General features: G+C 50.2%; 1 protein-coding gene across 2 annotated transcripts in view; it reads right to left on the bottom strand.

Annotated features, from left to right (window-relative positions):
- Nucleotides 1–17,299, bottom strand: part of Mad1l1 (mitotic arrest deficient 1 like 1) — a 351,707-nt gene that overhangs the window by 207,605 nt on the left and 126,803 nt on the right. For both annotated transcript variants that reach the window (XM_026405670.1, XM_026405671.1), the window contains exon 11: nt 7,000–7,144. In XM_026405670.1, coding sequence (XP_026261455.1) covers nt 7,000–7,144 — 145 coding nt within the window. The remainder of the gene's footprint in view (nt 1–6,999; nt 7,145–17,299) is intronic.

Genomic DNA, 17,299 nt, shown 5'->3' with positions numbered 1-17,299 from the left:
ATGTCAAGGACAGAAACTCCCTAAGAAGCCAGGCACGAGCTTCCGGAGTCCTAAAAGACCCCACTGGAACAATAAGGAGCTCAGACTCCACAGGGGACAGAGATTGAGCCACCCTAGTACCATCAAAAGCAGGTCCTCTTTCTGACCAACTCCCAACCTGAGAGGGGATCTGAACAGCCACCAGAACCAAAGTAACTCTGATAACGTAAACTAGAGGCCACAAATCAGAGCAGAGGTAACACAGAGCCACAGGCCAGATCTGGCCTCCAAGAACAGTCACACAGCTGTTGGGAACACTCCATATATGCATCTAGACTGCTAGCTTTCTGAGAAAATAAGATCCCTCAGGACAACCACATGACCCTCTCCTGCCCAAATGGGTCATACACTCCAACCCGCCCTACCTGGACAGGCCCACTCCCCCAGCTGAGGCAGGCATCTGAGTTTTCAAAATATGACTTTTATATATCTCCCATCCCTGACCCCTGGTGTCATTGACAATGACATTCATTCAAATGACATTCATTCAAAGATGCCCATATCCTGTTCTCTCACACCTATGCCCATGGTTACCTGGCAAGACACAGGGAATTTTCAGATACAACTATAGTTACAGACATTCAAGTAGGGAAGTTATTCTGGACATCCAGGCAGGCCAATATAATCCCAGGAGCTCTGAAAAACAGTGCTTTCTCCAGTGAAGACGGGGCTATGAAAAGAAGAGAACTGGAGAGGTCTGAAGGCTGGGAGGGTCTTCACCACCCTCTATGGGATACAAGGGCAGGTGGGAAACAGAAGGGCACATTCCGGTAGCCTCCAGGACCAGGATTTGGGGCTGCAGACTTATGGCCACAAGAGACTAGATTATGCCAGTGACCCTAGTGAGTTCAGAAGCAGGATCCGCAGAGCCCCAGGTGAGTGCCCAGCAGGGGCTAAGTCGAAAACCCTGATCATATCATGCAGGTCCTACCAGAGTCCAGGAACCAGCCATGCCTGCCCAGGCCACACAGCTCTCTGATAAATATGTGAGGTCTCCAGCTATGGGGTCTGGAGGTACCACAGCAATGATGGAAAGCCACACCCCAGTGCCAGAGGAACAGCTGCCTTCCTGCAGCCTCCAGCCCCCAGGGCTTTCTGTCTTGAGAGGAACCGGGACCCTTAGTCCCACAACCCAGCAAGGATTTGCTGAGCTCTGACAAGCCAAGGCAAAGGCAAGGTGAGGGGGTAGAAGAAAGACCACTCTAGCCTTCCCAGGAGCCTTCTCCCCCAGTGCCCAGTAGCCACTGATGATCTGGATTCTAGCAAGAGCTCAGAAAGTAAGCCTGTGACCAGTGTCACCCTGTTCACTCCCTTCCCCCCATCACCATGGCTCTATCTATAATAGCAAAACATGGAGGCAACAAAAGCTAAAAGGCCATGGTGCACCCTACCATGAAATACTACTCAGCAGTGACAAAGGAACACATGATGAACACACAAAAACTCAGGCGGCTCAGGAGGTTATCACACTGTATAAGAAAAGCCAATTTCTAAAGAGGATGTTCTGATTCCATTTATGTAACATTCTTAAAATGACAGGACTGCAAAAGTAGAAAGCAGATCAGAAGCTGCCAAAGTCAAGTGCTGGGGGAGAGTGAGAGTGACTGGAGAGGATGCAGGCAGGGGATGGGGGACAGGCACAGGACACACATGCTGCCAAGACTAAACTCATGTTCTGCTGCCATGCCCTGTGCAGTCCCCAAGTTTTCATCATAAGGCTTAAGAATCTGGGGACATTATAACTTTACCCAGTCTGCTTTCCACTTTCAGTACAGTATTCAGTGAAATTTCATGAGCTATCCAACACTTTATTATCGAGCAAGCTTTGTGGAGATCACTCTGCTAGACTGCAGGCCAGTGCAAGCGTCCTGAGCACGTTGAGGCAGGCGGGGCTGAGCGGGGGCTATCAGTAGATGAAGTGTCTTAAATTCATTTTCTGACTCACTGTATTTTCAACTTACGATAGGTTTATTGGCACACGAGCCCCCTCCTAAGTCAAAAAGCATGCAGTCATGTAAAAGGTAACCATCAGGGGCATGAGGTGACAGATTCAAGAGACTTCTCTGAACCACCCTTGCAACTTCCTATGGACCTACATTTCAAATAAAAATTTAAAAGCCCTCAACTGGGGTTACCACTTGGAACATGGCTACACACTTTCAACCAAGTAAACACAGTGGAAGCCAGGCTTCGTGCTGCTGGGTTGGGCCTATAGAAAAAGGAGGAACCGGAATGGCCCATGTGGGGCTGGGCCTGAGCAAGTCAAGGACTCCGGTGTGAACTCAAGTGAATGTGACACAGATGGTCCCACAGATGCATTCACATGCACACATGCAATTTACACACATCTCCTGGCTCTTCTGGCTGACAGACATCCATTGGTAATACCCAAGTAGCAAGACCCACTTTCCCAACACCAGGCTGCATGAAAACAGTCAGGGACCCCTGGAAAAATGGCTGACTCTATGACTGGGACAGGAAATATACAGGATGAGCCCAGAGCATCTTGCAATGCCAGAAGTAGGACAATGCTCAAAACAAAAACAAAGGCCGAATGTTCTCTCTGATAAGTGGATGCTGATCCACAACGGAGAGGGGGGAGACATGGGGAAAAATGGAGGAACTTTGGGCAAAGGGGAAGGAAGATACTGAGGGTGCATGGGGACAGGAAAGATGATGGAATGAGATGCCCTAGATACATGTATGACTGCACATATGGTGTGACTCTACATTATGTACAACCCTAGAAATGTAAAGTTGTGCTGCAATTGTGTACAATGAATCAAAACACATTCTTCTATCATATATACCTAATTAAAATCAATTAATTAATTAAGAAAAACTCACATATAAACCCACAATGACATCAAAGGGACCCAGGATTCAACCGAAAGACCCCAGTGCTACGGCCACAGAATAAAGTAGTAATGGATTAAAATCCCAAACCTAAAATAAAATGTCCACAAGTCCATCTGATATAATAAATGAGGGAGAAGAGACAAACTCTTCATCATGGTTAGGATATAAAGTGTTCCCCAAAAGCTTCTGGTAATGCAGGAATGTTCAGAGGTGAAGTGACTGGACTGTGGGAGTTGTAGCGGAATCAGCCCATCCTAGTTTGAATGGACTGACGGGGTGATAACTATACGCTGGTGGCTGGAGAAGGAGTGTCATTGTGAGCATGCCCTGGAAGAGCTCATCTTCCCTGCAGCCCTTCCCCTTCCTGCTTCACTTCCTGGCCCCTATGAGCTAAGAAAAGCTCCCCTACCACATCCTTTCCCCATGATGTGCTGCCTCACTTTGGGCCCAGAGCAATGGAGTTGGCTGTCTATGTACTGAACCTCTGATTCTGTAAGCCAAAATAAATTTTTCCTCCTCTAAGCTGTTCTTGTGAGGTATTCTGGTCATAGCAATGCAAAAGCTGGCTGAAACATCAGCCAGGCTAAAGAATTCTAAATAACTTAGATAGAGAAATCTGCCCTCAAGGAAAGAGTGTCAACTCCCAACCCCTTAGGTGGGGGCCATGCACACTGACCTCTTTCTAAAAACGCAGGTAGAAACTGGGGAACAGGAACTTGACATAGGAGAAGCCTGTCAAACCAGACCTCATCAGGGGCTCGAGTCCACCAGCATTAGTGGCAAGTCACACTGACAGCATGTCCCCTTGACATGATGTGTTGAGAATGAAATTTTACCTCTTTTTCCCAAACCCACAACCACTGGTAATCATGAGAAAAACAGCAGGTAAATCCCCAAAGAGGAACACACCTCCAAATTGCCAAGGTCACCAGAAACAACGTCTGTAAAACTGTCACAGCCACGAGGACCCCAAGGAGATATGGGGAGTAAATGTCACATGGTATCTTAGATGGGATCCTAACAGAGAAAAAAGACATTATAAATGGATTAAGAGACTCTGAATAAAGTATTCATCTTAGTTAATAATAATGTATCAATACCAGTTAATTATATCAAACATGTCATACTAACACAAAGTGTTACTAGGGGATACTGGATACAGGGAATTCTCTGAATTCTTAATTTTTCTGTAAATCAAAAATCTTAATTTCTCTGTCAATCAAAATGTTTTTGTCATGTATAACTAAAAGGAACAAATAAAAAAAAATTGGAAAGGAAACTGTTCTAAAAACTGAAGTTGCCTGGGTAAGCAGGTGCGCACACATACAGCCCAGGTAAGCAGGTGCACACACAGAGCTTGCAACACAGCCTGAGAGTGAGCAGCAAGTAAGTGGTAGCAGCAGTCCTTGGCTGAGAAAGTTGTCAGAGGGGTGCTGGGCCATGCCAAGGGGCCCTTGAAAGCATGGTGGAAGGTCATGGGCGGCTCAGGATTAACTAAAAAGACCTGGTAGAGAACAAAGTGAAATCCAACCAGGCCAAACTCCCACCAGTGTGATTTCCGCATACTAAACATACCTGACAGACATGTGCTATGCTCTGAATGTTTGTGCCTTCCACAAATTCCTATGCTAGCTCCAAGTGATGGCATTAGGAAGAGGTGCTTAGGTCATGGGGGTGCACCCTCAGGAATGGGATCAGTGCCCTTGTAGAAGAGGCTCCAGAGCACCCCTTCTGCCAAGAGAGGAACAGACAGAGGCTCTGTGAACTGCAGCAGTCCTCACCCAGGTCATTCGAGCGCCCTGCTCTTGGTTTTGCAGCCTCTGGAACTGTGAGCAATCATTACTGGAGATGTGTAAGCCCCCAGCCCATGCTATTTTGTTATAGCACCTGGAAAAACTGAAACACCTTCCCAAAGTCGCCTCTGCTCCCGAGGGCTGTGCACCCCTCCCCAGCTCATAGCTATGACTCCCAGAGTTTACTCCATTTCCTCACTGGCTACGTGTGCAAGGCTCTGTCTCCTGGATCTGAGTCCCATAGAGCCTCCCTCAGGAGGGGACAATGGGCTTTGTTGTCAGGGCCTCGAAATAGCTGCCCAAGTGAGAATGGGTAAGCTACACACCCACTCACTATGGTCACATTCCAAGGGCCCTGGGGCCATCCTGCAGAGAGGGGAAACTGAGACCCAGAGAGACTGAGAGGTGGTTTTGAGATCCCAGGGAAAAGCCAGGCTCCCAGACCTGAGTTCCCACTCCCCATGCCACAGGAAGGTTGCCTGGTCAAGGTGCCAACCAAACAACCACACAGCCTGGCTCCCCCCATCCCACTCTGAGGGCCCAAAGCCCCTCAATAGCCAGCACTGCCTGGGCAGCCCATGCTATGCACCCCCTGTTGCAGGGACTGAGGGAGCCCACTCCCACAGCTGCTGGACCAGGTGTTCATCTTGGCCTGCCTCCACATATCTGTATGCTGACCCCAAAAGCAGCTTTTAGATGATGAACCTCCTTCCTCTCCCCTGGTCTACACATGCTCTCATGAACTGTAAATCCCTCGGGTCTGCACGTTAACTTCCCACCAGGTAACTCCTCCCGCGTCCTCGCAGCAGTGTTTTCAGGAAGCTAGCAGGAAGGGGCGGGTGCCAGTGAGCATTATCACTGCTACCTCATTCCCACTGGACTAAATCCTGGGAGGCCCATGGCCATGTAGTCACATCACAGGCACCTCATACTGACACCAGTGGACAAATGTTGGAAGTTTGGAAAGAAGGGAGGGTGACTAAGGCCCAAAGCCTTGCCCTGGGAGGCTGCAGAATGGCTACCCAAGATCTGAGTGCCTTCTCTCAAGGAGCAAGGTCTTGGTTTTGAGCTACCTATGAAGACACTTTGGGAACTCACCTCCCTGGGATCCACCTGCAAGGCCAGGGCTCCCGAGTTAGCCTCTGGAGCTGAAGAGAGGGTCTGGCCTCCACTCAAGTCCTGGGAAGCCCTGCATGATGCCAAGACAAACATGAGGTCTTCTTTGCACAGATATCTAGGTGCTGCCAAGAAGCGAGCAGAGGCGGCCAGGGAACAGCAGCATGTAGCAGCTGAAATATGACTCGTTTTCTGAAAGCTTCATAAGCAGGGGGTTCCAGAGATAAAGAACCTGGCTTTATCTGGATCACTAGACATGATCAAGAGCTGGCAGGCACTGTTCAGGCACGGCTTCTGGTACTTCCTGGGCACATCCCCTTTCCTGGGGCAAAGTGGGGGGCCAACACAGCTCCCTCTGCCCACTTGACAGCAGTGTGGACAGGTGGGGAGTCTTTGCCCAGCAATCTGATGCCCCACCCTTACACAGAGTGTGCTTGGGGACAGATTTGGCCTTTTTATTCCTTGCCTTTTGAAATTTCAATGTCCATGGCAATGTTTTATTAAATAATACTCACCAAAAACCATTTGTGCCGGAGTAACATTGGCTTAACACGCCAGATGTTGGAACCCCTCAGGCAAGAACAATTAGAAAAGGCACAGGAGCCAGACAGAACCACTGAGCGGGGAAAACAAGTGTGTCCCATCCTGCACAGCTGGAAACACGGGACCAGCCTCATTCTACACCCAAGACCAAAGCCCACTTCAGTTTCCTCTACACTTATAGACAGTGAAGGATGGGAAGGCTGCCTTGCCCACTGGGTCTCAAGGATGCTGACTCCAGTCAGGGCCCTGCAAAAGACCAGCGATTACACAAAAGGCTCCACCAGGGTGTGGCACCAGGCCAGGAGACACGGGTTGCTAGAGAGAGACTGCGAAAAGCAAGGCCCCCTGGAAATATAGGATTGAGGAGACCCTGGCACTCCAAGGACTTTCCTGACAATTCGGGGTAAGAGCACACAGCCTAACCAAACTGCCTGATCAAGCTGCCAAGATGCATCCTCTTTGGCAGAAGGTTTGTGCTGCCCACGGCCTGTGGTTTCCAGGCAGTGGCATGCTATGCTATTTGAGACATGAGGGCATAGACCACTGGCAGCAGCCACGCAAAAGTCTGCACAAAGGTGTGGTGCCAGAGAGAAAAGGACAGGTGTGCAAGTGGTGGGGCAGGCCTGGCCGCACTTCAGTGGACCTGTACCTTGGTCAGCAATAGAACACGCTTCTGGAGCCTCCGGGCCAGTGCCTCATGGGTCTCCCGCTTCTTCCTCTCCTCTAGCAGCTGGCTACTGACTTGCCGGACCTCCTCCTGGAGCTGCTGCTGGGCCTTCTCCAGTCCCCGGGCACTGTGCAAGGAAGACAAAAGGGGAGTGATAAGGCCTGATGTGACCACCCCAAGGCCCTGGGATGAGTCCCCACAGCGAGCCCCACCAGGATGCCCTAAAATAGAGCTGCACGTGCAGCCGCCTCGCTGTCATTTCCTCACTCCTGAATAGCTACTTAACGCCTTTCAGGAGTTTCTGGATTTCAAATAGACGCCCAGGGTGATCCCAGCACACGGCAGGAGGGGGAGGGAAGCTCAACTCCACACACAATGGGAAAAATTGTCAGCCACGCAGCGCTTCAGGACAGGACTTCTGAATGAGCTAAATTGCCAGCACAAGCACTTCCCATGTGAATCACAGTTGGCGCAGATGTGCAGCATGGAGGGGGCTGCACAGTTCCTAAGACTTTCTGCCCATTGAAACCCTCACGGCCACACACTGGGCCTATAGTGTGGGAGAGACCCCAGGGTGCAGCCAGGCTGAGCCCTCTCCCTGTCTCTGTGCGGCCAGCTGATGTTTCCTGCCTGTCTCCAGCTTCAACATCCCCCTTCCCTTTGCATCCCCACAGCCTCTGTCCCTTCATGTCTCCCCAGCATCATACCACCTCCAGATGGCCTTCTGGTCCATCCTCTGGCAACACATCTCTTCAGACCAGAGAAGGCAGGAGCTCTCCAAGCAGAGGGCAACCTCCCAAAGTATGCTTGGGAGAGCCATGACCCCTGATCTCTCAGTGCCACCAATTCCCCCATAGCCATGCCCAGCACAGGCATGAAGCTGGCTGGTCCTTCAGAGGCCGGCTCAGGACCCTGGTGAATGCTGTCAGCACCAGGGAACTCCAGCCAATGCTTAAGGGTTCCTAAGATCCACTAGGGAAGGACAAGCAATGGTCATGATTAAGGGAGTGAGTGAGGCAGGGCTAGTGCACCCGGAGGGCACATTAGCATGTAAAGAGGGAGCAGGGTTTATCTCCTTCACTGGCAAAGATCTCTTCCCAAAGAAAATCCTAACCAATCCTTGAAAATAAAACATGAACAGGATGATAGGGTTCTCATATAAGGTAACATTCATAACATTTATGAGGTGACAATAAGAATGATGGGGCCACTTTGAAATTTTGAAATTTGGGGATGGGCTGGGAAGGACATCTGCAGTCTGAGATTATCCTTGGCATCCAATTATTTCTATTTGCTTTGATTACATGATTTCAAGGAAACCTTAACTCACAAGGGCGATAGATAACGATTTCTTTAGAGGTGGTCTCTACTGCAAATTTTTTCTCTTTCACATGAATGAGTACTTACTGGATTTTCTAAATTATAATTTAGTAAAATTCTTTAAGCAGCAAAAATATAACTCGAAAGTGAATATGAATCAAAGATTTACGGAACTTTCTAAGGGATCTGGTAGCGGCCTTAGTCCCGTTGAGTGTGGCAGGGAACACTGGTGTAGGCTGCCCGGGACAAGCCCACCAGAGGCCTGCAAGACCATGGAAGCTGGAACCAAGGCTCAGAATCAAGATGCTGGTATTTCATTCAATAAACCCACTCAGAAAACCTGGCACTGATCTCTACTCCAAATGCAGAGTCAGCCACTGCCACCTGCACCTCTAGGTGCTCCATAACCAAAGCCACAGTATAAAACAAGTGCAATTATTCACTGGAAACAGATATATTAAGAGGATATTTTGAGTTCCAGTTCAATTTAAAACTATTCATAGACCAATTTAATAATCAAGAACTGTGAAATCGACTCTTGAATCATTGAATTCAGGTGGGGAGGTTCACAAGCACCTTAAATCACTGCTCCAAAGTGGGTAATTTAATTAGAAGAATGGTAGCATTCGATCTGCTGTTTGAAGAGTCATATACACAGAGGAAGGAATGTGGCAATGCGTCTGTAAGGTGACAGGGCACAGTACAACACTGGATAGGGTTGAGGGGTAAGAAAACACTCTGAGAAGCTGTCCTTAGCACAAGGGGGTTAGTGTAGGCTTGAAAAGAGAGTGACAAATCCCATGTCCTACACACTAGAAGCACAACATCATCATATCTGTGGGGAGAGCTGGGCCCTCCCCACCCACTGCAGTTGCAAAGGGACACGAGGCCAATGCCATATCTGCTATTCTTTTGTGACCCTAAGGACCTGTGCTTGGTGCAACAGAGTCATGTTGCAGGACTGGGCACCAGGAACCCAGTACCAAGTCTGAGCCAGATACTAGCATGACATAGATGGGCCCCAGCCACTATAGGGAGGAGAGGACACCAGGCATGGAGATGCCCTGACCCAAGCCTTCTGCCCAGATCCAAGATTCCCAAGTACACAGCAGCTGCAGGCGGTGGCAAGAGCTGTGCTCCATGGCCCCCCAAAAGAGAACGGGGCCTCTAAGGGGTAGGGTATGACACCCAGGTTGGAAAAGCTCACTCACCAGGTCACAAAGAAAATCCATGCTCTCTCAAGAGCAAAATGCATTTCCTCAAGTGAGAAGGAAAAGAAATAAGCCAGAAGAATACTCAGTCCTACAAGAGACTCTAGTAGGCAAGACAGTACCAACTGCAGCCCACTGCCCTGCCCGTGGCAGGGGAGATGAGACCTCTGAGAGCCACCAGACTGGGCACAATCACGGTTCCACATCTATTGGGCAGTTCCCAGGGCAGTTATCTGGTTTCCGAATTTTCCAAGAGATAAACATAGACTTAAAAACTCCACTTCTGCAGGTGATAGGGAGACTGAGTTCCTGAGTACTCTGCAGAACCTCGCTGGGGGTCAGGAGCACTAGAAAAACAAGAGGCATTGAACATCCAAGGGCCTGCCTCGTGGACTCCACCCACATGGATCACATGCACAGAGAGTTTACTAATGCAATGTACAGTTAACCAGACATAAACTGAGTGATACAGGGCAAAAGGAACAATCCAAAGACTGTGGGAGGCAACAACTGGACAGCTATAATTCCTTGGACTTCATGACAAAAGGGAAAGACTGAAATAATTAAAATCTGGAAACCTCAGAAGAGGGACTCGTGGTATAGAGCATTGATGGTGTCTGAGCCAGGTGGGAGCCCTGCAGGGTCTGGGCCCAGGCCTCTGAAGAGGGCTAAGCTTGCAAAGGCTGCTGCTACTGAACTCTGGAAAAGCTGAAGACTGGATACAGCTGCTGTGTGGTGATAAGGAAGTGTCTGAAGGAAAGGAAGGTGGCCACAGGCAGGACAAGCCAAGGGCAGGGCCCCAGCCCCCTCCCCCCTCCCCCTCCTCCTCCTCCAGTCTGGCCATGTCTCTCTAGTACCCACTATGGGCTGACGAGGCACCAGTCAGACAGTTGCAGAGGGCTGCAGGTCCCAGCACTGCAAGATGGAACACAGAGAGGGGACTCTAACTGAGAGGGGACTTTGCAACTGGCAGCGGCAAAGACAGAAAAAATGAATGCTGTGTTCTCACATCAGGAGGCATACTGGAAGGTACTGAAGGCACAGAGGCAAAGGAAGGAAGGGCACCACGTGTCAGTGGCAGGAGAAGGGCAGGCAGGAGGTGGTATTCACATCAGCCCAGCAGCGCACTGCAGAAGTAGGAGCCCCTGCAGGACTCACGGCCCAACAGGAGGTAAGTGAGGATCAGAAGGGAGACACAGGGCAGACAGGGAGGGGCCTACACAAAGACTCAAGAGGATGAAAGGGAGCAAAATCAGAAAGCAGGGACAGCCCTTTTGGGGCCTTTGCTAGGCCACAGAGGTGAGCCAAAACTAGGTCAGTAGAGGGCATAGGCAAGAAGAGACTGGCTCTTGCTTTAAAACAGAAAACAGTGTGGAAGAGTGTTGTTCACGTGTTCCAGGGGCCGGTCCTGTCGAAGCAGGAAGAGGCAGAGTACTGTGGGCAGTGAAGGGACAATTTCGCCTGAAGGCCCAAGACAATGAGAAGGACTAAAATATGGTGAAAAGAGGGAGGTTGGCCCCTCCTCAACACACACACAGAGCCCAAAGGCTCCCAAGCAAGTTTCTCAAAGTGCTACTGAACCCAAGGATGCAGGTGGGTGGGACAGCAACCCTGGATCAGAACAGGACCTCTCCGTTCTGTCCCACAGGCTCTCTGAGGGCCTCCCTGGCTCAGAAGCAACTGGGTGACGAAATCCCACAGCACTAACCCACACCAGTTCCCAGGCTGCGGGTCCATCCCCATTGGGAAGCTCCCTCTGTTCATGCTCAGCCTTTCTTCTAAGGGAAGAAGAGAGAGCTCATAAAAAATTAAACTTCTAGCTCCATGCCAAGCTGAACTCTAAGGTCAGCAGTATTTCCATGAGCCTTTGGGAGTTCAAAACAAAGCTCTTGGTGCTTCAAGGAGAAGCTGGGCATGTTTATCGATCGATGCCTTTTTGAGGCGGTATCTAGTGAGAGAAACAGTCCATGCTTTTGAGAAGCCATCTTTGTAAGTGGCAGGCCACTGCAGTCCACTTTTATGAAGTCTTCATCAGAAACTCAGGCTAAGAATATCCACTTGAAGGAACAAGGAAAGGACACAAGAGACTCCAGAGTGGCAGGAGACATTTTCACAACCTTCTCCAAGAGACTGCTGGCTGCACTTCTTCCCTTGCTTGGCCCAGCATGTCACCAGCTCTGCTGTCTGTCTTCCCACAGCTCCAGCCCGGCAGCCCAAGCACTAACAGGGCAAAGAAAGGACATGTGTGCAAACAGACACTGAGATTCCTGGACAACACGGCCACCACGAGGGACTGCCTCTGAAAAGGAGCAGGGCAGGAGGTACAGTGCATCCTGCATGCTTGGGATGAGTGAGGGGCTGCACGGTCACAGTGCCTGAGCCCTGCCTGGTGTGCAAACCCAGGGGCACAAAGGTGCCTCAGTAGCCACAACCAGTCCCAAAGCCAAAACAAGAACTCTGAGCTAAGCACCACCCCTATAATGGACTGAATTTATCTGTGTCCCCAAATTCATATTTTGAATCTAAATCCTAACATGACAGTGTTTGGAGGTGTAGCCCTGGACAACTAGGTCACAAGGGAAGAATCCTCATGCTGGAATGAGTGTTCCTATAAGAAGTCCCCTGCCTCCCCATCTCCACTCTCTCGCTGAGAGAACACAGTGAGAAACAACACTGAACCAGGATGACAGCTCTCGCCAGGCACCAGTGATCTGCAGGGGCCAAAGACTTTTCAGCTCCAAAAATGAAAGAAAGGAATATTTATTGTTTGAGTCCCAGACTCTGGTACTTTTGTGATGGGGACCTGAATTCATTACAACCACCTTCTCATCCATAACACCTGGACAAGAGCTGACACAGGAAGCTTTCTGATGGCTGCTCAAACATTTCCCTGACAGCGTGTGCCAATCTGTGGGTGGTCTCCAATTGGTTAAGTTACAAATATAATTGCATGGGTACATTGTTTTCAGTAATTGCTCTTTTGCATAAAACTCTGCAGGAAAATATTGATAAAATTTAATTCAAACTGTTGCAAAGTCCTTAAAAACACCTTTATTCTTAGTCATCAAAATCCACTAACAGTCCTACTATTATGGACAATAATGTACCAATAAAAAATATGGAAAAGACTACTAACACTTAAATTAGGAGAAAAAATGCCCACCAAGAGGACTGTGGATGGAGTTCAATGGTAGACTGCTTGCCTAGCATGCTTGAGTCCCTGCATTCACTCCCCAGCACCACAAAATATAAAAACAAAAAAAAAAAAAAAAACAGTAACACAAGTGATTTTTGGCATTCTCCTTTTTGCAAATGGGTAAATGCAGACCCACATGACTGAGTCACCTGGGTCAGGCCACTGTGTCCCCAACAGGAAACAGCAACTGCTTGCCCTCCACAGCCTCTCATTACTCTGTGGATGACCAAGTCCTGGAGCACCACGGCAGTGATGGCAACAGCCAGAGTCAGCCCAAGTCAAGCCACCCACCAACTGGTGCCATGCCATATGCCTACCTCAGGGATAAAATGCCCCAATCTCTCAGGCCATGCAAGGGTGCTGACCTACCCCAGAGCCAGGCCTCTGGGCTGGATCTGTTGCACTGTTACCTACACAGTCCCCACTGTGCAGAGGAGGAGCAGGGCACTAAGACATGGCTCCCTCCCAGCACATCAGAAAATCTCCAGGAGCTGAAAGAAATTCTAGAACTCTGCTTGTCTAGTGAGTAGAAGAATCAAGCTAGGAAGAATCATAGGCAGGATTAGGAAATGTAAGACAGGGTGAGGGCCAGCGGTCCCACCAATGAACTAAACCTGGAGTGTGTGCCAGGCCCCCATCCTGGACCCAGAAGACAGCTGCACACTCCATGGGCACTGACAGATAAGAGGATGTCAGAGTCTAATAGACAGTGAGCTGATCAGCAGACCAATGGGATGGGGTGGCATGATGCTCTGAGGCAGCAGTCGAGACCCCAGAACCACTGTCCGCCAAAGGAGCTTGAAAGGGGCAAAGATAAATAAGGCTAGTCTCAGTGAAGTGAGAAAAGGGTGCTAGGGGATCCCCCCAACAACTGAGGAAAGGGCAAAGGAACAGTGAACACAGATAAGAGCAGAGAGGACTGCCTGCGGTGTCGGGGATGCCTGCTCCAGGTGGTCTGCGGGAACAGGCAAAAGCAACGGGAGACAGCAGCTCGGTTACAAGGGGCAAGAAATCTCATACTCAGAGCCCTCCAAGGTAAAAAGACTACTTGGTGAGAATTTCTCCCAACAAAGAGACCACTGTAGCTAGCCAAGCACTAGGGCGGGGCCCCACAGAGAATCAATGATGACCAGATTTCAGACTTACTTAAGATTTCCAGGTGAACCTGGGCTTTATTTCTGGCTGGTGTAGCCTGAAAAACAAGTAACACATGGACAGGAGACTAAACATTCTGCAAAATAGGAGGAAGAAGCTGATCATACCCTTTCCAGGTGGGCACTCGCCTGGAGATGGAGTAAGGAGCTCCCTTACTCCAGCTGCCTCCAAAAGAAGTTTTAGTTTCCAAGTTATTGTCAATAAAGAATAGGTCACAGCACCCAGCACAGAGGAGCTCATAAGTACTATGGGCAGTAGGAACCAGTGGCCCAAGTGTGCCCTGCAAGAGGTCTCAGGGCAGTCAGGAAAGTAGGGCTGCACTCCCCACAGTCTTGCCCTGTCCTCGCTATTAAGGCAATCCACAGACAACTGACCCAGAGTCACGGCGCCCTCCTTTTGGCAGCAGACAGGAGGGAGACCAGAGGTTTCTAGGGACCACAGTCCAAGGAAGGGCAAAGCCCATCCAGAGCATGTCCAGATCAGTGCCTTTGAAAGAGGCAATTAGAGTAGAGAGAAAGTGAAGGATAAATGTCTGAATAGTGCTCTCTAGACAGGAATTCCTACCCAGGCCAGCACAAAGCCCAGATAGCCAGAAGGAGGTAGAAATGGGCTTGGTATCTGGGGAAGAGCGGGGCCCAAAGCAAGGACTCCAGGCTCCCAATTAGGGAAATATCACCCAGTCCATGTGCTGGGGAAAGGACCCCCCAGGGCCTGCTTGTCCTCGAATCTTCCCATCCCTGTGAAGGGATCGACACTCACCAAGCCCCACCAGGCAGCACCAAGGAGCCTCCCTGAGCTTCCCTTCCCTACTACATCCAGGGTACAGTGAAGCCTCCAGAGAACATTCAGAGCCAAGCTCCATTCCAGGCTCGCGTGTGACTACTCCATGGCCTCCTGGCTGCCATCACTGCCCTCATGGACCCCACTCATCCTCCTGGCCACCAAATCGACCCTGAAATGTAAACTCAGCACAGTCTCGTCCCTGGAGCCTCTCCATGACTCCTGCTCACACACTGCAGGAGCACCAGGTCAGGTAAGCCCGCCTCCCCCAGCTGCTTCCCATGGCCACACTCCCTATCCACACATTCACGCCTGTCACCTCAGGCTTTGGGTGGCTGTGCATGCATCCTAGAGAACTCTCTCACCTGATGCCCCCATCAGACAAGCACCTTCCTGCCTACCACCTAGTTTAAGTCACCTTTACTATTTGATCTCATGGCCCCTGTTCTTTCCCCCATGTCATGACTTGCCATATTAACACACATTTATGTGCTTAATGCCTTCCTGCCCTCCTGCATGCCAAGAGGGCAGAGGTGGCAACTGTTCAGATCCCTACTCCACGTCCAAGTGCCGTGCAGAGTGGCTCTTCAACAAATCCCTGTTGTTTCAGTTCATACTGACGACAGGCCACCTCTAAGAAGTGGAATCATGGAATGAAGCCTGTAGCACCTCACCAAATTCTAGGCTGCTCATGGACATGCCAAGGCGGAGGAGACAGAGTTCCGGGGCTTCAAGAGAACGGTGCAGACAGCAGGTGTTGTGGAATTTACAGCCCATTTGGGGAATAGCAGCAGGAGTATGTCGGGTGGCTCCAGGTGAGGGCACAGTGGGAAAGCAGGAAGCATTCTGCACAGGGTTCTTGGGGCAGAGGACAGCAGGCAGGCCTAGGAGGCTGGCAGGGGCTGAGGAAGACTGTCCACTGGATGCACCTAGCCTGGGCCTGGAGGAATCCTCCAATTCTGACAGAGAGCACTGTCTGCCAGGACAACCTCCCATACCACATGCACATGCTTGAGAGTATGCTGAGTTTACATTTCAGGAAATGCAAGCAGCCATGTTTACAGGGGCTGGAAGGAGCAATACAGCAGACAAGACCCCAGAACCCCTGTCTACCGCTGGAGCTTGAAAGGGGCAAAGACAAAGGTGGTAAAATTTTAGATGGAGCACAGACCAGGCAAAGGTTTCCAGAGGGCAAAGGCAGCACTGTACTGCTGCCAAGCTCCTAAACCCCTTCCCTGCCACGGCAGAAGGTCGTGTGTGTCGGGGAGGTGGGGGGGGGGGGACATACATATTCTTTCTTGTGAGTAGGTCAGGTCAGCCATGGAATCAGTTCCACAGAGGCAGCGTGGCCAATGCAAGGGCTCACGTCTCAGGTACTTTTGAGAAGGAAATCAATAGCTGCTTCTGGAGAGAAGCAAGGAGACATGGCCCTGAGATTCCACTGGAGCAAGGAGCCCAGTGAATGCGTACAAAGCCTCATAGAATCTGCCTAAGGAGGCTCCGCACACTGACAGACTTCTCCAACCTCTGGCCTTCTCACTGACACTCAGAGCCACTGATCTCAACCCAGTCCAGCTGGCTACACCACACTTAATAAGTCACATAGGGAAAGTAGAAAGCAGGTAAGTACCCAGCAAGCACTGGGTCTCTTCACGCGCCTTAATGGGATGGGTAAATCTATCTGTGTCCAGTATGTTGGGTGGCTCCTTTGTTATGAGCTGGTGGAGATGCACATCCCAACCCCCTTTTCTAAATCTGTGCAGGACCGAGGGTGGCATCAGAGGTGGTCAGCAGGGCTCCTGCTCAAGTATGCTGCCCTCACCCCGGGGCAAAGCCCTCAAGGTTACAGGATGCCACTGCACATATACTCTTGTGTGGTGTCCACAAGCACCTGAGCAGCTCAGATGAGAAGCAAGCCTGGCCAGGGCCACAGACAGGAGTCATGTCCAGAGCACTGTCTACCCACATGGGCACTCCCATGTGGCCAAAGCCCACAGACTATGACAAGGTTGCCTTTGAAACGAGTGGGCAGAAGGAACCAGAGACACAGAAGGGAGCAGAGGCAGTCCTGCCCCACCTCCTAACACCGTGTGCCCAAGCGCAGACTCAGAGCAGCAAGCTTCCCCCGGGGCCCTCGACGCCTAGGCTCAGCCTGGCACGCAGCTGTCTTTATTTACGCCATCTAATTCCAATCTTAAATGCCTCCAAGTGTCATTACACATTTCTCTGAAAAAAATAAAAATAAAAATCCAAACAGCGGAAACAAAACCAGAGAATGAGAAAAGCAAAGACTGAAATAATTACCAATCAACTGCACGGCCGAGGGAGCAGGCTCCGAAGCTATAGTCTGGCCTCCCGGTCACTGCTCCCGATGATGCCTCTGATGAGTGCTCTGTTCCTAACATCTCATCAATTCGAATCACCAAATTCAATTTGCATTCCCAGATAAACAGAGGCCACCCAGTAAATACTCTCATCTGACCTTGAAATGTGAGAAGGAAAATTGCCCCTTGCAATTTCAATTCAATCCCAAACATAATGCATAACCCAATTTAGTTGATTGGGAACCAACCTGTAATCCCATTGGTGGGTCTGCCTCCAAAGCCAGGGCATTGGGCAG

Source organism: Urocitellus parryii, chromosome 9 (genome assembly GCF_045843805.1).
Source record: "Urocitellus parryii isolate mUroPar1 chromosome 9, mUroPar1.hap1, whole genome shotgun sequence".
NCBI lineage: Eukaryota > Metazoa > Chordata > Mammalia > Rodentia > Sciuridae > Urocitellus > Urocitellus parryii.
Note: the sequence above shows the minus strand (reverse complement) of the source record. Positions and strands in the feature narration are given on the sequence as shown.